Source organism: Silene latifolia, chromosome 11 (assembly GCF_048544455.1).
Source record: "Silene latifolia isolate original U9 population chromosome 11, ASM4854445v1, whole genome shotgun sequence".
Classification (NCBI taxonomy): domain Eukaryota; kingdom Viridiplantae; phylum Streptophyta; class Magnoliopsida; order Caryophyllales; family Caryophyllaceae; genus Silene; species Silene latifolia.
Genome location: NC_133536.1, coordinates 207,895,370 through 207,923,286, shown reverse-complemented (window position 1 = coordinate 207,923,286; position 27,917 = coordinate 207,895,370). Strand labels below are relative to the sequence as shown.

The window sequence follows — 27,917 nt, the reverse complement described above, 5'->3', positions numbered from 1 at the left end:
TCCACTCAGCCGAGAACGCATCTCAAGAACCAGAGACAAACAATCACAATCAACAACCGTCACAATACGAATACGATATTATTCAACAATCACAACACATCAACAACACATTATGGGACTAATACTGAGTAGGGAAACCCTACCTGGAACAGCAACACAATCAGACGGTCTCAACAGCTGTATCAAAATTCCTCTTCTACGAACCCTCCTCCTAACATATAATCACATAATTATTAACAATCACAAAACTAACACAAATGCCCAATTCCCAAAATTAGGGTTTAACGAAACTTAATTAAATATAACAAATTCGATACGTAGATTTTACCCTCGACGCAAGGATCACAAAGATGTAAAGAACGATGAAATCCGACCTCTCAAGCTCCGGGATTTGTCAATAATGTGATTGATGCGAAGAACGTAGTTTGTTTTATCTTTGAACGTAATTAGGTTTGATAAAATGTATTAAGGAAGTGACGGAGTTGTTTATATATTCAATCGCATTATTAACAAAACCCGACAAATCATCACCCCGTAAACCGGCTACTCGATCGAGTAGCTGAGGTACTCGATCGAGTGCCCCCTTACTCGATCGAGTATCAAGGTTACTCGATCGAGTATCTAACAGGTCAGAAACTATTTTAAACTGCAAACCACCCTTACTCGACAGAGTAAGGCCCACTCGATAGAGTACCCAGAGACTCATAAAACCGTAGTATTACATTTGTACTATAACAAACTTTGTTTTATTTTAATATCAGTTTATTGTTGTAAAAAAAAACAGTCTATTATTGGTTGTATAACAAGTCAATCCAAATGAACATACATAGCCCAAAAACTCCAAACTGCAAAGTCCAAACCCGCCATTATCTTCTTCATTCATTCATTGCTCTTCAAACTCCTTAACCTCTACATTGGGTCGGGTTAACGTTGGGTCAATCAAGCTACAAATTCGACTTGGGTCGAGTCGAGTCAATTCGCGTTTGATTATATTTAGGTAATGCAAACATGGGGTTATTTTTTTGGTCTCGAGTGAACTTTATCAAATCATGTCCTTCAAATTGAGTAAGCTTTCCTACGAATATTGACGGGAAATTGAAGCCAAAACATGTCATTTATTCATAAAAGAGCCAAAACATGTCATTTATTCATCAAGGACATGATCAGTTAGCTGCCCTTAATTGGTTCATCATCATCAAGAGTTGGTTTTCGAAGAGTTCCAAAGAGCCAGTCCATTAGAACAGTATAGTGGCCGTAATTATGTCGGTAAGTGGTGTGGTGGATGGTATGGTAGCCGGAGCCCATTACCGGCCATATTTTGCCGTGGATGGAGTCGTGAATGTTGGTTGTCCACAAGCCCTCAAGGAAAAGAAGGGCTACGTAAGTCCGGAAATGGATCGGGATCAGAAAGAGCGATATGGTATGAGGGAAGGCTTGTAGTATGCCATCTAGAGGATGAAATGCAAGACCTGAAAAATAGGCAAACCAAGTCATTAATAAAGTAAAGTCATGGCTTGAGTTCATGAATCTTAAGATCGACTATGTTTATCCACATACTCAATATAGATCTTAGTAACAATAAAATATTACAGTATTATTTTATTTTTAAGACTCAATTCAACTCAGACTCTTCTATATTTCTTCCACATTTTGGAGCACACTATAAGTTTAATGCATGTTTTAACAAGACTGATAGCCTAATTTAGCTTTTAGAAAAACAAAAAATATATAGTTGCATGTCACGCTTATTACGGGGAAGATCATCAAAACCAAACTTTAAATTGATGGTTGAGACTCAATCAATGGTCTTATATCTTAACACACCCCCAACTCGGATTCCCATTGAACTTGCAGAGTGGATAATACACAGGTCCACCCATACCATGTGCTCAAATTCAGAAAATTATCATAACTTAATCTCCAAGGTTTTACGTATATATTTATTGGGTTTTTTATTTGACACGATACTTATACATCTCATTTTAGGCAAAATTCTTTTGTCTAACACAAAAACCCCTCGGACCTTGACACTTGCATCTGACTCCATATCTTTATGATATGATATTCCCGGCCACTTTATTAAAATACTTCTCACGCATATATATTCAAGAAATGGGAACATCATTAAAAACGGAGGGAAACGAATGGTAAACAAGAGAGAGGACAGGACATGCCGGCGAAAGGAGAAAGAGTGGATTGGCTGTTGTAGATGTGATGAGTTGCATGGAGGAGCTTGTAGAGTGGTTTAATGTCGTGCAATGCGCGGTGCATCCAGTAAATCCCGAACTCAATGAACGAAAGATAACTAAAGACGGAGATAAGGTAGAACGGCCAGCCAACGTCGCTTACGCGAGGAAAGCATTTAGTCCATCCACTCTCAACTACGAACTCGTTAAGAGTTACATATAAGGTGTACCATGGCATCGCCTTCATTGCCACATATATTTGTAATAGCATTGATTTTATGGACGGTACGCAATCTGAAATATTTTTCAAAATAGTTAATTAATATTCATTGAACAATACTTTATATAGCAAATAAGTCGTAATTTCATAGTAAATTATAACTCCCTCGATTTTTTTATATATGACATATTTACTAGAGAAGTACACATATACGAACCTTTGGGAATATAACGATTGCGACTCCCATAATAGATGATAAAGGACCAAACCAAACCCGGAACGAAATAAACAATGGATCCACCAATGAAGTTTCGGAGCCAAGCTAGAAGAAAATGAGGAAGTTTATCCTGCACCACCGACGGTAAGAAAATGCTCAAAACGACGTCGTTATAGAATGTTGTTTCCTTGAGGAACAAAGCTCTATACTCATCATCGAGAGAATTGTCCCACATTGCTAACAGTGACTAAATCACTCCGACTTAAAGATATATAATATAATATAACACAAATGCGATAAAAAAAAACAGGTTGTGGGACTTTTTTGTTTGCAAAGGTATTTATAGGAGAAATTGTTAAGGTAATGGACGTATCACATCTTCAAGAAGGCGTATTTTAATTGGTTTGAATGTACAATGACATGATATAATAGGTGTGCTTAAAATCTTATCTTTATTAATTCAGAAGACAATGCTGAATGGAGAATGCGCCACCTCATTTGTACAACTTTTTTTTTTTTGGAAATTCAGGTTATGGTGGGTCCCGTTGGTGTGCAAAGAATTTATTTCTTCAAATCGCCTGCCAATACAACCATGCGACAATTTCCGTCTTAAAAAAATTAATAATAAAATTACACAATTAATAATAAAATTACATAATTACGAGAATAAATTACATTTAATTACGGAAATGAATTACATATAATGGGAAGATATTACAGAAATTAATTATAAATTAAATAACTTAAATAATTTTTAAAACTAGATAGTACGATGTTGTTGAGCGCTTTGTGAGAGATCTATGTGCCGAATATGGTGAAACACTTACTGATGCTAATCCGTCTGTAACTCGGAATGAACATTCACCCGGTAGTTGTGGTTTTAACGCATCCTATTTACGTGGAGAATGTTCATTTCCAGTTAGATCACTGATCTACATTAAACATGTAGATCACTGATATAGAACTACGGAGTATTAGATAATTACAATAGAAATGTAAAAATAAAAAATTCATAAAAAAAACATTCATACCGTCCTAAATACAAACCCGTGCAATTTTGCACGGGTTTAAAACTAGTTTTAATTATTAGTACTACTGTTTCGGCTATTTGTTTACCTATTTCATCTTGGGGTGTCTCCTTCATTTATCTACTTTTTTATATTTTAAATAATAACCATTTTTGAGCGAATAGTGACTACGTTTCACTGATTAAATTTTTTGTAACTGATAATTGTTTATCATAATTAAACTGCTCACAATTTACCACAAAATGATTTACTTGTTGTCAACAAGCTAAGCACGGAAAAGACAATCATACGTGATAACTGCTGAGTGTTCTTAAAATAATGGTCCGTCTTACTATGTGAAATTATCTTACTTTATAATTTGTGTTATAAAGGGAGAGTTACAATATTTTTAGGTTGCCGTGACACTATAATTGACATTTAAGTTGGGTGATCCTTCAAAGGTCCACAACGAACATTTGGCAACCTTGTACTAGGAGTAATTGTAATTGATAGTACTCCCTCCGATCTACATCAAATGCAACACTTGTTTTTGGGCGGTATTCGAGATGGTACTCTAACCATATTTTTCTTCACATATACGCGACTTTTTTGTAAAAATAAAATAAAATGTTATCAAAGTCTTTCAAAATTTCATATTTTTAACAGAATTTATGGTCAAAGTTTTCGCAGTTTGACTACTAAAAAGTGAATGTTACCTTTTGAATGAACCGGGGAATATGATCTAGGGAGAGTCACGTGAGTCATTTACCTTGCAAGGTAAACGTTTTCATGCATGTTTAATGGTCCAAAGTCATCGGAGTATTGATTACATTTATTATGTACGAGAATATATTGTAGTTTGGAGTTGATTAATTTGCTGTATTATTTGTTATTTACTTAATCAACGTTTACTTAAGGAGTTATTTATATATAGGTTACATTTAAATGAAGTTGTAAGACAAATTGCATACCTATATGGTATATACATTATTTTCTCACTATACTATAAGATTTTAACCATTTTGACAAAAAAAAAAAAGATTTTAACCTAGTGATTCAAAATAAGATAAAAACTATTAGGAGGATATTCCTTATCCTTATTCCATATATTATTGTTATTGGATATTATTATGTTTCCATATAATTAGCATATTGTTAGCTGTGATTGATAGGGTTACGTAACTCTTGCCTAATTGTGAGATTACGATATCCTTGTATTGTTATTTAAGCTGTGTTAGGCTATCAATAATAATCATCCTTCACCTTCAACCTTGTTTAACATGGTATCGAGCCAGAAATTTTCTTCAATTCTCCCTCCATATTTTTAAAACGAAAATCATCAAAACTTTCCCTATGGCCGGAGATGAGGAAGACTCCACGGCCCCAAGAATTGATTTCTCTAGCCCATATTACCTAGGATCTCATGATGTTCCTAGTGCAAAAATATCCAATATTATGTTAACAAAATACAATTATCAAGATTGGCAAAAATCGATGCGGATGTCGCTAAAATCAAGACGAAAATTCGGCTTTGTGGATGGCACCATAAAGAAACCGACTGACCCTGTAACTCTCGACAATTGGGAGGTTGTTCACTGTACTCTCGTGCAATGGATTCGGAATACGATCGATCCGTCTCTATTACCCTTCGTTTCGTATGACGAGGATGCATCTGCACTTTGGGCGACACTCAAAGATCGTTTCTCGGTTGTAGATGGTTCGTTAATTCACAGTCTTAAAACTCAACTCAAGAACTGCGTTCAAACCAAAGGTATGGACGTTACTACTTACTTTGGCAAATTACAATCTTTATGGGACGCTTTAATTGTTCATGAACCTCCGTTCGCGTGCAAATGCGGTGATTGCAAATGCGATATTGGACGGGATGCAGTGAATCGTTTAGACAATGAACGACTTCACCAATTTTTCATGGGATTAGATAGCACACTTTACGGTAATATTCGTTCTCAACAACTTCAATCTGATCCCTTACCGAGTCTTAGTCGTGCTTATCATATTGTCTTGCAAGAAGAGCGTTTGCGGGCAGAAACTATGCCTTCGGATACTAGTGACGTCAGTGCCTTCGCCGTTTCCTCCTCTCGCCCCTCTACAGATTGGCGTGCTCAGCGAGAGAAGGAACGGGGAGAGCGTTTTCAGAAACTGCTATGTTCTCACTGTGAAACTCGTGGACATGAAATTGGCAATTGTTTCTTTAAGACTAATAGGTTTCCTGAGTGGTGGGGAGACAGGCCGCGTACTCTGGCCGAGTACCGTCGATACAGGGCAGGTTTGCGTGGTCACAGCTCGGGTTCTGGAGCAGCTGGTGGCACGGTCTCAGGGTCTGGTCGTGACAAAGATGCAACTGTCCATGCTAATGCAGTAATGGGCCCCTCCGCGCACTCCCTCCTTGACTCCGAGCGACTTAGCGGTATGTGTACATGGATTTTAGACACCGGCGCTTCCAATCATGTGACGGGTACTCTGTCCTATTTGGAAACCACCAAAAATATCAGTGGCAGGCCAGTGTGTTTACCAAATGGACAGCAAGTCATCGCCACGATGACCGGATCGGTTTATATTAATGAATACCTTACCTTGCATGATGTTCTTTATATTCCAAGCTTAAAATGCAATTTGATATCCATTTCGCAGCTCACAGTGGATACTAATCTTTGTTTTGAATTTGCTAAATCATCTTGTCTTATTCAGGACCGTTCCTTGAGGACGACGATTGGAGCCGGTGAGTTACGGGATGGACTATTTTGGATTTGCGCGGGGACAAGGAGTACGGCTGTTCATAATGTGTCGCAGCCCCATAGCTTTGATATTTGGCACCGGCGTCTTGGTCATCCGTCGGATAAAGTAGTAAAGAGTATTCCTTATCTTAGTAGTTTAAATTGCAATAAGGATTTAATTTGTGATATTTGCCACTATGCCAAACAGCATCGTAACAGTTTTACCTCTAATAATAAGCATGCTTCGGATTTGTTTGAATTGATCCATTGTGATCTATGGGGGTTCTATCGTACTCCATCGTCATGTGGCGCCCGGTATTTTTTGACCATAGTTGATGACTATTCCAGGGCCACGTGGGTTTATTTGCTTATTGATAAAACGGAAGTAACTGACATGTTTATGAGCTTTATCAATATGGTTACCAATCAATTTTCAAAATCCATCAAAACGGTTCGTAGTGATAACGGGACGGAATTTAATTGTATGGCCGCGTATTTTTTCTCTCATGGGATTAAGTTTGAGACGTCTTGTGTCGGCACGCCCCAACAAAATGGGCGTGTTGAACGTAAACATAGGCACATTTTAAATGTGGCGCGTGCTCTTTGTTTTCAAGGTAACCTTCCCACTACGTTTTGGGGTGAATGTGTTCTATCTGCCGCATATTTAATTAACCGGACCCCAACACCATTACTAAATGGAAAAACTCCGTTTGAATGCTTATTTGGCAAATTACCATCATACATGAATTTGCGTGTGTTTGGTTGCTTGTGCTTTGCCCACAACCAAAATACTAAGGGTGACAAATTTGCTAAACGCGGTCGAAAGTGTATTTTTGTTGGCTATCCATCTACTAAAAAAGGGTGGAAATTGTATGACCTTGACTCCAAATCTTTCTTTGTTTCTCGTGATGTGGTGTTCCACGAAACGGAATTTCCTTTTGCCATTCCTGAGGTCACGAGTACAGTACCTCCAGCCCCGGATTTGGTATTGCCAGATACTCCTTTTAATGGGTTGAATGAGCTTGATTTCGGTCCCACTCAAACCCGGGATGTCCCTGATACTGCGTCCCCTACCACCAGCCCTGTTTTGGGCAGTCCCGATACTGCGGCTGATGCTACCACTGCCCCTTCAGGGGCCTCTACGTCCTCTGGTGCCACTGATGAGGCAGCAGCTCCTGTGATGGGTAAGGGGCATCGTGTTCGCTTCCCTAACTCGCGGCTTCGCGGGTACGTTCTTGACACCACTGACAGTCCATCCCCGTCTTCTACTCCACCGGACTCCCCCACATCGTCCTCAGGTACGCCATATCATTTAGCAAATTATATTCATTGCAATTTATTCTCGGAAAAACATCGTCTATTTTTGGCTGCTATAACCAGGGGCGTTGAACCACCGTCATTCAAAGACGCTATTCGCGACAATGGATGGTGCGATGCTATGAAATTAGAGATTGATGCACTTGAAAGAAATGATACGTGGGAACTTGTTGATCTCCCACCTGACAAAAAAGCTCTCGGGTGCCGTTGGATTTACAAAATCAAATACCAGTCCGATGGTTCTATCGAGCGATTGAAAGCCCGTCTTGTCGCATTTGGAAATCATCAAGTGGAAGGTCTTGATTACGGTGAAACATTCGCCCCTGTTGTTAAGATGGTCACGGTTCGTACATTTTTAGCCGTTGCAGCAATAAATAAATGGGAACTTCATCAAATGGACGTCCACAACGCATTCTTACATGGTGACTTGGATGAGGAGGTGTACATGAAAATTCCTCCGGGTTTTAATCGTGGCAAAGAAGGAAAAGTATGTCGTTTAAAAAAATCTTTATACGGCCTTCGTCAGGCTCCTCGCTGTTGGTTTGCTAAGCTCACGACGGCTCTTAAGGACTATGGCTTCACCCAGTCTCATTCGGACTATTCTTTATTTTCCTACTCGCATAACCAGGTTCGCCTCTTTATTCTTATATATGTTGATGACTTGGTTATTGCGGGGAATGACTCTTCCGCTGTTACAAAATTCAAATCATATTTGGGACAGTGCTTTCATATGAAGGATTTAGGCCCCCTCAAATATTTTTTGGGCTTAGAAGTCTCTCGGAGTTCCGAAGGAATTTATGTTAGCCAACGGAAATATGCACTAGACATTATTTCTGAAGCCGGGTTATTGGGTTGCAAGCCGGTTCAAACCCCTATTGAACAACATCATAAGCTATGCGAAGCCACCGGTCCATTACTTAGCGATATTGAACCATATAGGCGCCTTGTCGGGCGGCTCGTCTACCTGTCTGTCACTCGTCCTGATCTCTCCTATGCCGTTCACATTTTATCCCGTTTTCTTCATCAGCCCCGTGAGGAGCACATGAATGCTGCACTCCGTGTAGTTAAGTACCTCAAAGGCAGCCCCGGCCAAGGTATTTTGCTGCGCAGTGACAGTGCTTTGACGATCACTGGTTGGTGTGACAGTGATTACGGTACCTGCCCTACGTCCAGGAGGTCCGTAACTGGATGGTTCATTTTTCTAGGCGGGTCTCCCGTCTCGTGGAAGACAAGAAAGCAAAAGACGGTCTCATTGTCCTCCGCTGAAGCTGAGTATCGCTCTATGGCCAACATTGTGTGTGAATTAAAATGGTTGCAGGGTCTCCTTCTAAACTTCGGCATTGCCATTACTAAACCAATGCAAGTTTATTCCGATAGCAAGTCCGCCATTGACCTTGCTCATAACCCCGTATATCACGAGCGTACCAAGCATATTGAAATCGATTGCCACTTCATTCGCGATGCCATTATCGATGGGTTGATCGTCACCGCTCATGTTTCTACAACAATGCAACTGGCCGACCTGTTTACCAAGGCCTTGGGTGCCACGCAGTTTCTTACTCTTCTCGGCAAGCTAGGCGTTCTCGACCTTCACGCTCCAGCTTGAGGGGGGGTATTAGGAGGATATTCCTTATCCTTATTCCATATATTATTGTTATTGGATATTATTATGTTTCCATATAATTAGCATATTGTTAGCTGTGATTGATAGGGTTACGTAACTCTTGCCTAATTGTGAGATTACGATATCCTTGTATTGTTATTTAAGCTGTGTTAGGCTATCAATAATAATCATCCTTCACCTTCAACCTTGTTTAACAAAAACCTTTCATGTAGTACAAACTTTAACTTGTTTTAAAAAGAAAAGAAAATTATGAGTAAAATCCGTCTTTAAATCTAATCTTAATTTTGTAGGCTATTTGTTTACATTTGTAGGCATAATTTTTGTGATAATTTTCCATCAAAACATAAAAATACCGTAAGATAGATAGAAATTTTGTTTGAATAGAGATAGCATATGATTGTACCTATGATTGGGTGTGTTTGGGTGGATAAAATCTATCTATAATAATTTTGTCAATTTTTTCTTCCTTTTTCCCATTTCACTAATAAATGAACTTAAATGAAAAGTTTGAAAAGTAATATCTCACTAGAAAACTAGAAAAAACAAAAATTCATATATTTTAAACTTTCCATTTAAATGTCATTCACCTACGCGTCATTATTAGGAAAACCATTTTTTTCAAATATAGTCGTCGTAGGATGACTACTTTCACCACCAAACATTGTGAAATTAATTGTGAAAATGATTAGAACTGTCAAACAACTGTCACAAAAATATCTTATACTTCGTATTTAATACTCCCTTCTAGCCGCTGTTTTGTTCCTTTTTCTTTTGTACACACAAATTATGGAAATGAATTTAAACCACACAAAATACTATACTTCACTTAGAATTAATTTTAAACCACACAAAGGTTTTCAAATAAGGAAAGAGAGAACAAAATACAACTAACATGGAAAAGGAAAGAGAAAACAACACGCCGATTAACTAGGAGGGAGTAGAATAAATGGCCTCTTGAACGGGTATGGACTATGGAGGAATTAAGGAAGAGAGAAATCAAAGATACGAAGTACAAGTATAGTTCAAAGTAAAGCCTTTATTTGGCAAAAATAAGTAGTAGGTGTATGACCGATCAATCGATCATAATTCATACACGTATCGCACGTGCAACAAGCTTCTCTGACGTTAATGGAAATATGGAATGTTTATGCAATACTGACTCCATTACTGACCTTACACTAACATTTTACCGTAAAATGTTACTGTATATCTAAAAATGGTAATATCTGACCATAAAAATGGTCATATAAGGTTGTATGAGCTTTCAGATGGAATAGATCGTCTGAAATAAGACCTACTGTGAGAGTTGATACTTATGACCATGGTTTAAAAACCATTAACATCAAAATCATCCTTATGGCTCTCTTTACACGCCAAAAAACAATTCAAATTGAAATTATGACTTTCTTAGATATATATAAGTCTATAAGACGGGTGGAGTTAATTGCCCATGTCTAAATCCATTCAGCAACATATTGCCTATGTGGCTTCTTTCACCTCAAGCAAAAGAGTTTGGGGATATATTGCAAAGGTGAAGAGTATAAAGTGATTAGGATAAAGGTGGAGAAGGCGAAGCTAGTAAGATAGGTGATTAACGAGGGAGGAGATAAGGTGAATAACGTGGGTGATGCAGCGGAAAGAGAAAGTGGTGAGGCTGAGAGTTGATATATAAGGTGTCATAGTTGGAGAGGAGGAAGAGGAGTTAAATTCTGTGATTAATCTGTTTTAAAGAAATGAATTATGGAGAAAATAAAATAAATCATATTTTCTGTCAAGTCAAACCTCGAAACCAAATTTTTTTACGAAAAACATTACTTAGTACATGTTAACAAATGACATGTACTTTAGATAATTTTTGACAAAAAAAATTAATGTTAGGTAACTGCGTGCAAAGTGACCTAAATGTTAGGTACCTTTCGACAACAAACCTGAAATCACTTTTATGGTCCTACACTCTTTTTAATGGAACATGGTCTTACACTCTTAGGCCAGGTTCTTTTGGACTTAACAACACATTTAGTTTAGCTCAGATCAGCTCAATTCAATTCAGTTCAGCTCATCTCTTTACACATTAACTTTTCCTTCAATTCAGCTCAGTTCTTTTCAGTAAAAAAAAAATAAAGCCTTACTCATTAGTCATTACCAGTAACGGAGCCAGAATTTAAGTTTAGTGGGAACGAAGTGATATTGATATAAGGTACACTCATATTACCATCTAAATCAAACTATTAAAAAGTGGATATAACCGGGTCGATCTGATTCCCAAACAAAACAAACTTGGGACAACAAACAATCTATTATTGGGTTGTATACCAGTTCAGTCCAAATGAACAAACAAAGCCCAAAAACCTACACACATGTTAATGTTCCTATACAAATCTCCAAAATATCAAATTAGTAATTCCATGAAACCAAAATACTCCAAACTTCAAAGTCCAAACCCACCATTATCTCACAAATACTATCCTACAACTAGTTGTATAATAGTTATGTACAACCGCGTCAAAGTTATCGAGCTCTCACACAAAGTTGTTGAGTTATTTTACAAGTTATTGAGCTATTTTACGAAGTTATTGAGCTTAATAATTATTCTATTAAGCTCAACAACGTTGTATTATAACTTGATAATTTTCTTAATAGCGCTCGACAATTTTGTAACAAAGCTCCATAATCCTGAATAAGTTGTATTATACAACCGGTTGTATAATACATTAACTGCCATTATCTTACTTCATTCTGTTCATTCATTGTTCTTCAAACCCCTTGACCTCTGCATTGAGTCGGGTCAACGCTGGGTCAATTAAGGTACAAATCCGGCCTTGGACGAATCGAGTCAATTCGCATTTGATTATATTCGGGTCATGCAACTTGTGGTTATTTATGGGTCTCGAGTCAACATTATTGAATCAGGTCCTTCAAATTGAGTCAACTTTTCTAGATCTAGGTATAACTACACGTGGCTAATGAGGCAATTGGGTTGGGTTGGGTCGATTCAGACCCGGTTGTTTGATTGGCAAGAATTCGGGTCGAATTAGCTCAGGCTGGTCATTTTTGGGTGGATTGTTATCAAGTTATTTGGGAATAAGCGTTAATATGCGATAATAAACATACTTATTCTTATTGGGTTGAATAGGGTTGGACATTCAGTTTTTTTTCAGATTTGGGCCTCAACCGGGCCCGAGTCGGGTTTAGGTTGGGTTATTTAAGTATAGTCAATTTTATTTACAAGGTCTAGCATTGTCTAGGTATAGGCAAGTCGATTGGAATCCAAACGAAACACAATTTGGGCAACATACAATACTCCCTCTGTTCTAGTCATTTGTTGTGCTTTTCCATTTTGAGGTGTCTCAGTCAATTTTTTTTGCTTTCTATTTTAAGAATAAAGTTGATGAACAATTTGATCATTCACACTTAATTTATTTCACTTGTTATTCATTAATTGGCCCCTCTTATTTCCTGGGTCTTTGTGTCCCCTCCTCTTTCCTTGAACTTTGTGTCAAAACTAAAGTATAATAATTGATCGGAACGGAGGGAGCATTGGATTACGGTCCGGAAAGTAATGGAGAGGATCCAAATTCATTGGATTATGTTACCTCATGAATCCAAATGAATATATAAAGCCCACATAATATACACACATCAATTCAATATATTCCATGAAACCAAATTACCCAAAGTCCAAATTCACCATTTTATCTTCATTCATTCATTGCTCTTCAAACTCCATAACCTCTACACAAAAAGCTTCAAACAAGTTCAATGTTGAGTGCAATTTCAGCTCCTACAACTTCCCTAATTTACCCACAAAAAACCCATTTTTCAGCAAAAAAATTAGCTCCAAATTGCTTAAAAATCAGAGCTGTATCTTCAATTGATGATAAAGCAGGGAACTCAGAGTACACCCCATGGCTTATTGTTGGTTTGGGTAATCCTGGAAATAAATATCATGGTACCAGACATAATGTAATAATCTTTACACGAATATTGTGTTCAAGTTATTTTCTTTTGTAATTTTCTGTTAATTATATTCCCCTTTTAATGATAAGAATTCTTCAATTTGATATTCAATTCATGGGTTTTAGTGGAGGAATCATTTGGATTTATGGGTTTGTGTTAATTAGTGTTGATTTTGAACAAAAGATGCTGAATTTAGGGGATGAATTATCTTAATATGTGTGCTTATTTCTGTGCAAAATGGCTGCACTTCTTTTTATTGCAAATTATGTCATTCGATGCAGTTCTCGACACAGTTTTCTTCGCGGGTCACTTGGAAACAGCCTCTTTGCGTTGTTAATACAAGGGTTAGGTTGCGTACTTCTGACCCATAATTTTGCTGCTTGTTGATATGCTCATTAACTCTATTATCTCATGTAACACAGCATGTTTCAATAGTGTATCATTAGTTTTTTCCCCGGAAGATTCGATGAAATTCGAGATTTTATTGGGGAGATGACCCTTCTTAGATTGTTTTATTGAGTATTGGGTTTTGAGATACTGGATGTTTGTCTCTTGTTGATTAGCCAATGTGTAAATGCAACCTTACTATCTTGTTTGATATTACTGAATGTTGGTTCATCCCTTTAGTGAGTTAGGAGGTTGAGCATTTTGAATAGATAGGTTGCATTATAAATTGGTGTTTTTGTGAGGTTAATTTTTGCCGGGAATCGAGCTAAAGAGGCCTGATCAAGTACTCATGGAGTCATGGTGTTTGAATGGTTTTGAGAAGATTAGACGAGGTTCGGTTGCTTGATTGAGTAAATCTTTTTTATTGTCAGGTCGGGTTTGAGATGATTGATAAAATCTCGAAGAGGGAAGGCATTGTACTGAACACCATACAGTCAAAGTCCTTGATAGGAATTGGTGTGTCCCGTATCTTAATTCTTGCACTTCCTCTATCGATGAATAAAATTCTTGTCCATTGATAAACTTGCCTCTTCAAATCTTTCTTTTCTTGTGTGCCACTTAATTCTCGTGCGCAATGAAGTAGCAAGTTTATTAGTGGACAAAGGGATTACTATTCACTTCTTTTGTCGTAAATTTGCTGGCTTCTATAAATGTGTTGATTGATTGGCAGGTTTATTTAGTTCTTAAAGTTTTCATTCTGTGGTGTGATCAGTGCAGGTTCAATTGGAGAAGTTCCGATTCTCTTGGCAAAGCCTCAAGCATATATGAACTACAGCGGGGAATCAGTATGTTCTTTGATCTTGTAGCTATCTGTTGAAATTCTCAGCTAGCTGTGACAATAGCTACTAATCAGTTTATGTTTCTTCCGCACTTCTTAGCATTATGCTTCTGTTTTATTTTTCACTGCTACCTGATAAGTAGAGTGTAGAACTGTAGAAACTTAACGAAAATTAAGAGCTATTATTTTCTTAAATTTCACTGAAAGAGCAGCGTTCTTGTGGTAACTCGAGTAAGTCCATAACCTAAAAGCTAATGCTCTGAAGGCTGCTGTCAACCATCCAAAGTAACTATGGCAATTCCATGACTTAGCTGGTTACTCCATCAATCTGTGACAAAGATGACCGAAAGTTCCTTTTAGGCTTTTGCTGGAGCAATGAAGATAACGTAATGAACACGCGATAAACATTCATTGATAAGGGTTATGTTATAAAGCTTCTTGCGTGGTATTAAATCTCGGTTTGATACTTGGTCTTAGAAATTAGAGTTAGGTGTTTCGGACTATCGGACCTTTAAAACCTTTATAACTAACTCTTGTTAAGATGCGGCCTACGTTTGATACCCCATGGTTTATAGTATATGAGCTAGCTTTAGTTTGTAGGACTAATAGTTTCGTTCTGTCTTCTAAAATAGCTAATTTTGGTGTTTTAGTCTTTCCATAATTGCATGTGGAACTCATAGTTTTAATTTCTTGTTTCGAGGTTGGGCCGCTTGCTGCTTATTACAAAATACCCTTGCGCCACATCTTGTTGGTATGCATTTTAAGCCCTTCTCCTGTATTAAACAAGCAAAGCCGAGTTCAGTTTTCTTCATAACTATACCTCAAACTTCTGCTACTGTATTATAGGTTTATGACGAGATGAGCTTGCCAAATGGCGTCTTAAGGATTCAGCCTAAAGGAGGACATGGGCATCACAATGGGTAAGATGGTTATATGAACAACTAAGAAGTTGCAAATGTTTTGTGCTACTACCTCCCATTCTGTAAAATGTCCCATTTTCCTTTTTTGGCTGATTCTATTGAGTTACCCCTTGAAGTTGTCGGTTGTTAAATTGTGAGATATCTTTTGAGTCGTCACAACTAGAAATCAAGTAACATAGTTTCACTTGTGACTTGCCTAATTAGCCTATCCATATACTTAACAATTGCTTATCTCACATGCTCGCCTACATATTTGTACCAAATGCAAATGGAGTAATTCCGACAAAAACTTTGGAAATATTTACCAGTTTGGGTTAGATTTCACTTGTTTCGGCAGGCCTTAAAGGATGCCATATTGTCTGTGTTCTCTGTTAATGTCCCATGCTGCTCATTAGATTTTTTTGCCGGAACTGAGTGGTTTTTCTGTAGAAACCTTCACGAACAATCGTCGTTCTTTGATGGTTTTTCCGCTTCTCATAGCTGCTATCTTTACTTTTGTGTCTTACCCTTTTGAGTATGTTCTGTTTTCTCAAGGGCAATCACATTAAGCGTATTCACTGTTGTCTTCAAATTGCTAATTCAGGGTAAAGAGTGTGATGGGGCATTTAGATGGGCAAAAGGCATTTCCTCGGCTATGCATAGGTTCGTCTTAAGTTCGAAATCTTTCTTTCCCTTGTGTAAAGATACCTTGCATTACCTCTATCACCAAATAAACTCTGATGTTGACAGGCATTGGGAACCCGCCTGGAACCATGGATATGAAAGCTTTTCTTCTGCAAAAGTTCAGTTCGACCGAGAGAAAACAGGTATTCAGTCCTCTCGATATCCCGTTCCCACAATATTGAGTAGTTTTGGGGAACATAGTCATATATCCACCTATTCATAGTCTCAAAATTTCCTGCTGTTACTGCTAAAGGCAGCACATAAAATTATAGCATCTTAATATTTCTCTATATCAACAGATCGATGCAGCTTTAGAGCAAGGTGTTGAAGCAGTGAGGTGCTTAGTGCTCGGTGGTTTTGATGATAAAATTACAAGATTTAATCTTGGTCAGAAATACAAGTACCACAAAGTCTAACTAAGTATGAAGGATCACATCGATACTCGACTCTCAAAAGGTTATGACATTAGAGACTGCAAATATCCCTGAAGTACTGATACAGCGGCTAGCCAGCAACTGCCCGTCTCTCTTTGGCTGCAGTTCTTGGGTTGGTGCTCGATTTGGTGTACATGATGATAGGTTCTTAGTAGAGCTCATTGTTGAATGCTCGGGAATGTTGCATGTAATACTTAGAATTTAGCATATGCCTGCCTACATTGGCAGATTGTTGATGTTGAAAGCATTTGTGTCATCGTTTCAGAGTTACTCTTAGGTATTGTAGTCGTATCGCAGAAGTTAAGGGAAAATTATCTGAATAAAGGTGAATTGCACTTTGAATTTAGCATGGTGAGTCGATCACTCACTATTCTTCGGCTTGGAAAAAGTTATGGAATCGAACAATATGGTTCATTAAACTCTACACCCTTGACCCTTCATGTATTTCTCATTTGTGACGGGCGTATCCGTCTCAAGTTTGCTACAGGTCAAGTACTACCTATGTGGGTAGATAAGAAAGTACTACTTGACTTATCGCAAGTCTGTGATGGACATGCCCGTCACAAGGGAGACTTGCTGATTTATTAGCGGCAAAGTATCTACATTTATTGAAACAATTCATGCTTCTTGTAGTGCAGCAAAATGTCTTCTCATTTATTAAGGATATTATACCATTCTCTTTATATAAACTTATACCAAAGACACCTACAAATCTTTGATCATAAATTCACCATCAATTTAAGTAAGCTAAAAGTAATTAGAAACAAAGGATTGTAAATAAACTGAGTTTGCATGACAAGCCCTTGAAATTTAAAGCTCAGCTGAGATCAGTCTACGCCGAGCTAAACTGAGCTCGAGCACACTAAGACTTGGTTTGAAATCTCGTTTGAGCTCGTATTTTCTTATTAATGTAGCTTAATTTTTCTTAGAATGATTTAAAAGAAAATACCATGTTATTTTAAGCTAATAAACATAAAAAAAAATAAAAAAAAAAGAAGTTTTGAGTTCGAAATTTTTAACTTAAAAATTACTGTAGAATTAAAATAACCCACGACCTGAATTGACCCGACCTGAAATAACCTGATCTGATACTCGAACTCAAGACCTGAATTGACCCGAACTTGTATAATCCAACCGAGTGTGTTATCGGTGCAAACTGATTATTATCCATAAATAACTTGATAATAGTTGACTCGAAAATGATCTGAACCGGAAATAACCTGACCTGGCTCAACCCGAATTCTTACAAACCCAAATAACCTGAAACGAATTTACCTAGCCCAAACCCGATTCAATTGACCCGTTTATCATGGTTATCTTTGACCTCTGTGGAGCAATCAGCAAACCATCACAGACCTTGTACAAGTCTTCTTATTTCAATCTCGAATCACAACCCTCTATATATTAAACGGCTCTTAATTCACCGAACATCCAACGGTTGAATTTTCACCTCCATCACCCTCCAACCTTTTTTGACCCTAGAAAAAGCCCAATTATAACGTTACAAATTTCCATGTAAGCAAACTTTATTCATTTTTTATATTTTCCAAAAAAAAAAAAACTATATTTTCTTCTACCTTTCTCCCTCCTCCATAAATATTACCGTTGGAAACACATACAAATTCTTCAACTAAACTAAACAAACACTCATAAAACAGAGGAAGAACCCTAATTCCCAAATCATCAAAAAGCTTGAATCTTTAGGGTTTATTCAATCAATATAATTAATGGTGCAATTAAATCTTGATCCAACTTCACTAATTCTTTCTCAATTTTCTGATCCAATGAATTCAAACAATACTTTTCAATTAATCAATGATTTTTCATATTCAATTGAAAGAGGGATTAGGTATAATGATTATGCCCAATTGAGAGAATCAAAGCTTCAATCAAAAAGACTCAAACTTTCTGAAATTGAGTCAATTTCTGAGATACCCACTTCATATTATTCTCAATTAGTGGAGAAATCTGTCAATTCTGAGGAAATTGAGATACCCAAATCAGAATACTCTCCAATATTGAAGAAATCAGTGGGAAATGATCGGGTTTCTGCGATACCAAAACCCGGGTTTTTGAGAGAATCAGTGAGCTTTCCTGTGAATTCCTTGCAATGTGAGGAAAATGTGCAAATTTGTGAGATACCCAAATCAGAATACTCACCAATATTGAAGAAATCAGTGAAATTTCATGGAGATTTGGGGAAATTAGAGGGAAATGATCGAGTTTCAGCAATACGAAAACCCGGTTTTATGAGAAAATCAGTGAGTTTTCCTGTGAATTCCTTACAATGTGAGGAAAATGATTCACCACCATTGAAGAAAAAACATGGGTATTCACCATCAAGGAAGGAGAACATAAGTAGCAATGTGAATAGAATTCCTAAAGTTGAGAGAAGCGTAACAACGCCGCCATACACCGCGAAAAGAGAGAGAATGAATGAGAGTGGAAGCAAGTATGGTGGTGTTGGTGGTGGGGGTAAAATGGGAAATTCAGTTGAGAAACCGAGTAGCGAAATGAGGAAGAAGATGATGGTGGGGAGGAAGAGCTATGCAAGTATTGAAGAATTGAAGGGTTTGTCAATTGTTGCAGGAAATGCCATTAATAATAATAATAATGGTGAAAGTAGAACAAGGAAGAGTAATGTGTTGAGGAAGAGCACTATTTTCACTTCAAAATATTATTGATTTTTATTTTTATTTTTATTTTATTTTTGAATTTGATTCTTTGATTGATTTTGGTGTTTTATCATGTTTTCGATATTGATTGAATGTGTGAGGTTAATGAAATATGTTTGTAATTTGGTTTAGTGATATGTAGAACGATATTGGATTGATCATTTGATCGGGAAGGGAGTTCATTAGCGCGTGTATGTGTGATTTTGTATCATTGATAAATAAATGTGATTCGAGTATTGATTACACAATGTCTATCTCGACTTACATTATCTGAGACGAATTTTGAATGCAAATGCAACAGTTTCCTTTGAAATTGGACAATCTGAATTCTTGGGTTGCAGGAGACGGTATCAAATAAATCGAACGTTGTTACCATAATAGCAACTCTAAAAGTTTACTTAACTACTTGAATTACACAGTTTCTGAGAGAAAATTCATGAGTTAGCCGCCTACCAGAAAGCTTGCTGCAGCGCGTTACATTCAGTAAAAATCTAGAAATCTTAGTACCTACATCAAAATCATACTTGTCTTAGCCTCAGTTACCTTCTAATATAACGATTTGTACAAAATGTTACCATGGTTGTCGACTTCTGTTACGAACCAAGCTGCTTTTTAACACGGCTTCAACAAAAGTTAATCTCAGAGGCACATAGATCGTTCACAATTTCATCAACTAAATTCTGAACAATATCTTGATTGATCTCAAGACCATCTTCAAATGTTTCAATCTCAAAATTTGTCCATTTACCCAAAGAAATGCTCATCTCCTTCTCGATTATCTCATCTCGAGTCATTCCTGCAAAGCTTATCCATTTCCTGACTTCTTCGTCAAATTCTTTAATCAAAACCTCGGCATTCATGGTTTTCGGTAGCTTGCTCCATGTCCCAAACCCGGAATTGATGTACCTACTGTATTTTACATCCAAACACTCTATGAGACAGTCTAGAAGAAATCTTCTTAATGGATTTTCCTCCTTTTTCACCTCAATTCCGAGAATAATGCTGTTCTTCCATGCTGCAACGACAAGGACTTCCAATTCATCTAAAAATGGGCCAAGTAGAAAATCTATGAATCTGGACGAACTGTGTATACCACCGGCATTGCCAAATAGGAGCTCGGTATTCAAAATGATATCTTGCATATAGTCACGTTTGGTCGGAGTTAATTTGGCATGGACAAAGTTGGCATCTTCTAGCATAGTTGAGGCATGAGTTAGAAGATCAGAAACCATCATGATGTCACTTCTTTGGGGAAGGTTTACTGAGGATGCTGAATCCGAAAGATCAGAACCAGCCGGAGCCAATTTTACTGAATCACGTTAAAAATCGTATTAATATAATGTGAGACCAAGCCATGTAACGAAAAACAAACTCTGCCCAAACAAACCCCATAAACCCCTAAAAAATGAAAATAACTACCCAATTATTGAGCAATTAGTCTTCTAGAAGCGGTCATCTTACACTAGTTACCTAAAGAATTTGTGTTATACGAGTCTATCTCATGATACTGTCTCATATGAGAATTTGCGATCAGTAAGTCAGACAATTGTCCATGTTCAGGAATTAAAACTATATGGGACAGATATGTAAAATACCAACTGAGAAGTAGATGCATGACGTACCTGAATTATCATCGTTACTACTTGAAATGCAGCTTTCGTTCGAAAATGATGCATCAAGCACACATCCTGGGCTAAAATGATCAATTCCACGAGAAAGAGCATCTGATGATCTTTTGCTTCTTGCGTTTGCCTAATGGAAACACAGTCAAAATGCCACTTATCAGGTAAATGAGATAAGAGTATCAACTAACTCCTCTAACAGATTATTCATTTATTCTCGGACCAATGTTACTCCGACTCTGCTGGAAGTTTTCACTTTTTTTGGTATAAAATGATATAAAATGAAATGTCGAGTCGAAGTATCGGACACGGGACAAGCAACTAAAGTGAAGTCGCGGAGTAACATAGATTGTGAGTTGTGACATTGTTTCATCTCATATAGTCAACGTAAGTTGGGCGGTATACACAAGAACACGGTAGAAGACCAGGAAAAATTTGTTCAAGGGATCCCGCAGAAAAATACGATCACTATAATATACGGATTAAAGTTTGATACTTTCAATATTTTCAACCTCAAATTTTGGCAAAATGCACAAAATATACTGTACTGGGGTACACGGTTCTGACCCTACAGGAACTGACCTGAGAAATGCTGTCAGAAATGTCGGTACACTCTGAATCTGCTCTATCAGGTGAAACCGGTCTCTCCATTGTCAAGGCAGATATGAGCTCTTGAAGAATTGAAGCAGTTGTTCTTGCAGAGGGCTTAAAACCAGAAGCTGCTTCATTTTCTACCTGGTGTGTCAATTCCTTCAACTTTTGTTCTAAAAGAGCGCCTAGGCCATCTTCGTTTATTCCCAAATAGTTCCGAGAAGGATGCCCGGTGCCTTTCTCTTCCATGGCTGACTCCTCATTGACAGACCCCATTGGATCCCTTCTCCTAAACTCGACTTCATTATGAGATTTACTACGCCCTGGACTCGATTTTACAGGTGACTTGAAAGTGAAAGACACAACATCTGAACGAGTTGTTTCCTTATTTCCTCTTGGACTGGCAGGCCTGATTTTAGGCCCACTCTGACCCACATTAGTGGTACGAATTTGCGGCCCACTTCTCGACTTTTCAGCTGACGAACTACCAGATGCCGCACTGTCAGGCTGCCTGTTAGCAGTAACAAGAGTTCGCCTTCTCCTGATGGGATTACGCTGAGATGCTAAAGAATCATTCTTTCCTGTCTGAAATCTTCTATCTGTTTCGAACCTGTTATCAGGTTTACTTGGAGTCCGTAGCCTAGATTGGCCGATATTTCGATTGAGAGCAATGAAATCTTTAGGTTCTTCAATAGCATTGGCAGGTGATGATACTCTTCTACTGTGAGTGTTTGGAAATTTCGACTTTGGTGGGACCCTGTCCCTATCTCTAGCCACCATCTGCCCTGACCTTTGTGCCCTAGATTCAAACCCACCTGACCGTGAAGCATTTTTCTGAGATGTAAAGATCCTGTTTACGGGGATCTGGTCTTGATGTTGGGTTGGATCTATACTGTGTCGAATCATATCGCTTTCAATGGGTCGACAAGGTTTCAACAGAACTACATCATTTTCATTCTCCAAATAGACAGCTGGCCTTGGCCTAGTTTCATCTAACCCACGGAAAAACCTCTCTCCGAGATTGTAATCAACCGGTGTCACATCCACTCGCCCAAAGACGTTACCGCAACTACTACAACCACCTTGTACATTAGAAACATGCACTCCACTAGAATTAGAACAAAACTGACTTTCAAAATCTACTCTCCTTTTCACCTCACTCATCAACTCCTCCTCGTCAGCCTCCATAACCGATGAGCTTGGATAACTAATACTACACCTAGCGCGATTACTTGCCTTTATTCCAGGCTCCAAAACCCTAGTAGCAACATCAATCAACCTCGAAGCATTCCTCCCCATTTTAGGACTTTTAACAGGAGACACAAACTTAGGATGATTTCCCTGACTCTTCCTCGACCTCGTCAAAACATTCCTAATCTGCAATGCCTCAGCACCAAACCTAGTAACCGGTCTCCTTTCAGACACCCCCGTCTTCTGAAGCTTTTGCGGCCTCACATTCGCCTTTTCAGGACTCAATTCCATATTCTTTAACCCATCATTAAAGTTCCCTCCTTTATTACCCTTAAAATCATCCTCAAGAGAACTCTTCTCAGACTTATTAACAGCAATAGGCATAGCTTCTAATCCCATTAACCTAGCAACTAACCCGGGAGCTTTCATTTCGTGTTTTTTACCCTCGAAACCCATTACACAATCCCCATTTTTCTTCTTCATTTTACATGGAAACCCTCCACTATTCTCATCAGCAATCTACACACAATTTTTACAAATCTTCAGTAAAAAAAAAGAACTAAACTTTTTCAGTAAAACAATCATTTTTTTTTAACACAGTAATTAATTAAATTATCATTATCATACCAATAAATGCTTTGTAACTGGTAACTTCTCATCAGCATTGAATTTTTTGGACACTTTGGTACGAGCTGTCACATTCATACAACCCACATCAATGAAGTAGCAATTTCCAATGAAGTAATTAACTAAAACCTTATTAAAAACTAATAATAGTAAGTACATTTGTTCCATTTAATTGTATACGTTTTCCAAAACTCGTCATGTATTTTAAATACGTATACAATTCAATGGAACGGAGGAAGTCGTAAAATTAGAAATTATTACCAGGGGCAAGAAGCTTTTTAGGGAAGAATTTTTTCTTAGCAAATCTTCTATTCCAATCTAAAAGCTGAAAGAAAATGCCAACACAACCACCTGTTCTTTGAATCTGTGGTTTCCTCTCAGTTAATGCTAAACTTGATGATGTTCTTGCAGATGAAATTTCACTCATTTTTCAAAAAATTGACAAAATCCCACTAATAAACTATGAAAAAATAGCTGAAATATTATAAATTTCATGAAATTTTTGGTGGGATTAAAGAGAAAAATTGTAAAAGATTCAATCTTTGAGGACAAAGATTCAATCTTTGATTTGGGTAATCAAAAAAATGTTGAAAAAGAATAAAAAAACAAGCAGAAAAATGTGAGAATAAAAAAGGTTACATCAACATCAATTCACATTGATAAAGATTTGAGAGAATCTGCAAAAGATGAGAAAAAAAGGGAGAATAATGTAACTAGATTCTGAAAGAAATTTAATTTAATGAATATATAATGATAATAAAATGTTAATTTAACAGTTTTTGTTGGGTAAATTTCTGCATAGAAAATGATGTGTAAACTGTATGAAATCTGCAGGAAAAACACAGGAAAATGGAGTAATAAAATTACAAGGAAATAAAAAAAAGGTGATATAGACTGAGAAATGTGCAGAAATGTGATGTGTTGTCTCTCTCTAAGACTGTGATACACTGTGTTTGGTTACTGTCTTACTGAAGCAACTGTGGTACACTGTGTAGTAGTTTTGCTGGGTGTATACTGGAAATGTGGGGATTCACTTTTTGTTTTATTTTTAGAAGAGGATGATGGGGGACTGAGGGAGCGTCTATGAGCTGTACACATGATGGTCTAGACTCTAGTGGTCTACCTACTTTAAAGTGATCCATGTATCCGGTCTTAGAGCATCCGCAAAGGTGGAAATCAAGCTCCCCATATACACTCTCTTTCCTCATATGGGGCTCCTCATTGTTGCACCAACCTCCCCAATATTTGGGGCTCCACTGTTTTTAGGGAAGGTCCCCAAAAGAAAAGTAAGGCAATTTGTGTTACTTTTGGGGAGGTTCTCAAATTTTTGTGTGTGAATTGGGGAACCTCATTATTGCATAGATGTAGTTATGAAATGGGGAGGGTAAATGGAAAAGTTAGTGGAAAATGAGGTGGACGAATAAGAAAATGAAAGAGAAAATATGGGGAGCCTCACCTTTGCGGATGCTCTTAAGACACTAATATCCGTCTTAAACTTTACACGGGTTGAGTATGATAGATGAGACAAAAAGATACATTTAGGATTGTAAGGGCTAACAAAATGTTTGTCCTAAGAGAAACTTAAATCCGGTTCGAAATTGAAATAAGAGTTAAACTGTAAAGCTGAGCTGAATAGAATAGTGCTAAACTGAATTGAACGGAGTTGAGCAACACTAAAACGAGGTGAAATTAAGTCAGAAATAACTAGGCCTTGTGGGCTTACGGCCTTGTGAGTTTGTAAGCGTGAAACAAAGTTAAAGGGTAAAAAAGGAACTATTTATTTTATTTTTTATTTTTTTGTTAGGGGATAACTGGAATTATATATTAATATTGACGATTTTAAACCAATTATAAACCATCAGTAAGTCTTCCTTAAGACGGTATTCTACGTTTTAAGCTTAAAACGGGTCAAGTACATATCATTTGTGTATATACAAGAATGCATAGAAAAGAAGTATTTGCCTTCAATATACAAATGGCATGATATATGAATCATCTTAAGCTTAATAACGATAGTGTTTCTTAAATGAGAATTTGTGTAAAACCATGTATAGTGAAATGTGATAATGTGATAGCTTGTTTCTAGTGTTCCATTGAAAATTTGAAATTATTTTTTCCAAGGAATTCTGTCCAGTTTAGAAGATTCCAATACACAAGATAACAAAGGGATGAAGCCTGAAGGGTTGTGTACTTGTGTCATGTGTGTGTATGCTGTATATTTGTGAATTATTATTAAACCACTTATTTACCATTATTGTTATGTATATATACTAGATCTCCAATTTATCTAAATGGTAAGAATAATACTTGTGTTCTCCGAAAGGACGTATTACACTTAAAAGAAGGAGGATTAAAATGGAAATAAGGAAAATGACGCTCCTCTTTTGAGTGTCCTATCGGAGGAAGCAAGTATTTCTCGTGGAGTAAATACCTTAATTCTCCTAGTGGAACCTTTAGCTTTGTTAATCATGGTCTAATTTTCATTTAAAAAAAGTTAATCTTGAACTATATATTCCGTAAAAATTTGTATTAATCAGTCAGTCTTCTATAAGACAATATTTTATTATTCTTATACATTCTGATTGTATTTTATTCACTATTTAACTTGTCTTAAGTGTAGGACGGATACAACCTAAGATTCAAATTATATCAACATTAGATTGTTTTTAAAAAAAAAGTCTTTCACAATCATGATTAATCTTAAAATACAAAAAAAAATTATTGTGTGCATGGGGTTGATAGAATGATGGGGCATTGGGGCCATGATTAGATTAGTCATCTAAGCTAAATTATAAATTATCATTTTTGATTTGGACTCATTTGCAAGATGTTGCACAAATTATGGAAGAAATCAAGAAACGTCCAAAATTTTAAATTGATTGCACATATTATAAACAAAACAAAAATGATTCAAAAATGTACAAAAGATTACTTCGAGATTCACAAGTATAAACATTAAGGAACATCACTAAATTTTGGATTTTGTGATCATGTTAAAAAGATATTATAATTTGACATTCTTGAAAAGAAATATGTATAAATAAATTGTTGAGAATAGAAGAATTTGTTGTACAAAATCGAATTCTAAAATACTACGGAGTATAAGATATTCTATAAGATAATTACTTACTACTTACACTTTCTTTATTTTGTGAGGGGGAAATAAAGAAAGTGTAAACATATCACTGAAACGGAGGGAGTACTTACTAAGTAATACTTGGTATTTGAACTTTTGAAGACTTGTGTTTAATCATTTACATGTACAACCATGAACTAAAATATAGTATTCCATATCATGGCTTAAACTAACTCGATGTAAAATTGTAAAGTCAATAATAATAATAATAATAATAATAATAATAACAATAATTTTAAATTTATAAAGCGACAACTCATTTGCATAAAAAAAATGCTTAATTCAAAAAAAAATGCTTAATTCAAAAAAAAATGTTTAATTCACATGAGATCCAAAACACAATATTCTCCACTTTTAATTGGTTTTTGAGGAGAAAAAAAGGAACCGACATCTACAAAAACTTTACTCCAGATGAATTTCTCATCTCTTTGGTGTAAAGCGCAAAGGCAAATATAATGCCTGACTTTTACGAGTATTGAATCCAGGTCATAAATAACATTTTTCATGACTTTACAAGTTAAAATAAATAATATTTCGTAAGTATAATCTTAAACTAAAGTTGTTCACTTAGACCATGTTCTTTTGGATTGAGTTAAATTGAAGTGAGCTTAATTGAGCTGAACTTAACTAAACTGGTCGGAGGTGAGTTGAATGATAGCTGAAGTTAAGTCGAAAAAACAAGGTCTAAAAACACAAAAAAAAAAAAAATTACGAGTTTTCTTTTAGGTGTTAACCGAAGCATAAGGCCAGTAATTGCTCGTACGCTATATAGGGGAAGGGTCAGAGAGGGATCCGAACTTAAGAATTTATAATGTCTTACCACGATTTATGATACCTCCGTCCTAACTCCTAACCAGTGAATAAAATATGCTTCATAGAATAAACTTACAAGCAGTGGTGAAGCTAGGGGGGGCTAGCAGGGGCGGTCGCCCCCCTGGCGGATGAAATTTTCGAAGTTTTTAGTTAAATTTTTCGAAATTTTTTCGGGGTGCCTTATGAAATTAGTCGTTCGCCCCTCCTAAAATTTTTCGCCCCCTAATTTCAAATCCTGGCTCCGCCACTGCTTACAAGAAGTTAAGAGTATGTAGAAATGTTACAAATGTAAGAGGCAAGGTGGCATAGGAGAAAGTGCTTTAAAAATCTGAGAAAGACAAACATTAGGAAAATAAAATTAATTAAAGCATTCTCTGCTATCTTGTGCCTAACAAAAAGGCGCAATTTTCGAAAAATATTGACCTGACTCCTAGGTATTACCCAATTATGTCGCACGTGTTTACACGCGCTTGCGTAATACAAGAGAGTGAGGCTGGGAATGGCACGTGAGCAGGCACACCACACTAGCCGGCACGGCAACGACACGCCATATAGCTATGTTTCATTTTTCAATCGTGTACCTAATAATGTCGGACCAAACACCATAGGCATACTAGACTTTTTAATATCTAGTGTTCTCAAATAATGGAAATAAAGAATTTACAAAAAAAAAAAAAAAAAAAAAAAAAATATTAGTAAGCCAATTTTCCCGGGTAATAGCTGAACATAACTAAACTGAATGGAGCTGAGCTGAACT

General features: G+C 36.8%; 4 protein-coding genes across 4 annotated transcripts; 2 read left to right on the top strand and 2 right to left on the bottom strand.

Moving 5' to 3' along the window:
• Nucleotides 1-1,095: 1,095 nt before the first annotated feature.
• LOC141615407 (delta(7)-sterol-C5(6)-desaturase-like) lies at nucleotides 1,096-2,920 on the bottom strand. Its single transcript, XM_074433775.1, has 3 exons — nucleotides 2,624-2,920; nucleotides 2,175-2,480; nucleotides 1,096-1,469 (listed from the first exon to the last, which is right to left on the bottom strand). Exons 1-3 carry the CDS (start codon nucleotides 2,856-2,858, stop codon nucleotides 1,168-1,170), a joined length of 843 nt encoding a protein of 280 aa, XP_074289876.1. The 5' UTR covers nucleotides 2,859-2,920; the 3' UTR covers nucleotides 1,096-1,167.
• Nucleotides 2,921-12,947: 10,027 nt separating this feature from the next.
• Nucleotides 12,948-16,893, top strand: LOC141612491 (chloroplastic group IIB intron splicing facilitator CRS2-B, chloroplastic-like). The gene is made up of 8 exons (XM_074431287.1): nucleotides 12,948-13,269; nucleotides 14,082-14,166; nucleotides 14,428-14,495; nucleotides 15,189-15,239; nucleotides 15,335-15,408; nucleotides 15,992-16,050; nucleotides 16,138-16,214; nucleotides 16,371-16,893. Exons 1-8 carry the CDS (start codon nucleotides 13,066-13,068, stop codon nucleotides 16,485-16,487), a joined length of 735 nt encoding a protein of 244 aa, XP_074287388.1. The 5' UTR covers nucleotides 12,948-13,065; the 3' UTR covers nucleotides 16,488-16,893.
• Nucleotides 16,894-18,118: 1,225 nt separating this feature from the next.
• Nucleotides 18,119-19,428, top strand: LOC141612484 (uncharacterized). Its single transcript, XM_074431276.1, has one exon. It carries the CDS (start codon nucleotides 18,233-18,235, stop codon nucleotides 19,187-19,189), a length of 957 nt encoding a protein of 318 aa, XP_074287377.1. The 5' UTR covers nucleotides 18,119-18,232; the 3' UTR covers nucleotides 19,190-19,428.
• Nucleotides 19,429-19,535: 107 nt separating this feature from the next.
• On the bottom strand, nucleotides 19,536-24,305 carry LOC141612483 (uncharacterized). The gene is made up of 5 exons (XM_074431275.1): nucleotides 23,473-24,305; nucleotides 23,212-23,276; nucleotides 21,385-23,103; nucleotides 20,803-20,932; nucleotides 19,536-20,489 (listed from the first exon to the last, which is right to left on the bottom strand). Exons 1-5 carry the CDS (start codon nucleotides 23,636-23,638, stop codon nucleotides 19,804-19,806), a joined length of 2,766 nt encoding a protein of 921 aa, XP_074287376.1. The 5' UTR covers nucleotides 23,639-24,305; the 3' UTR covers nucleotides 19,536-19,803.
• Between the last annotated feature and the right edge of the window lie 3,612 nt (nucleotides 24,306-27,917).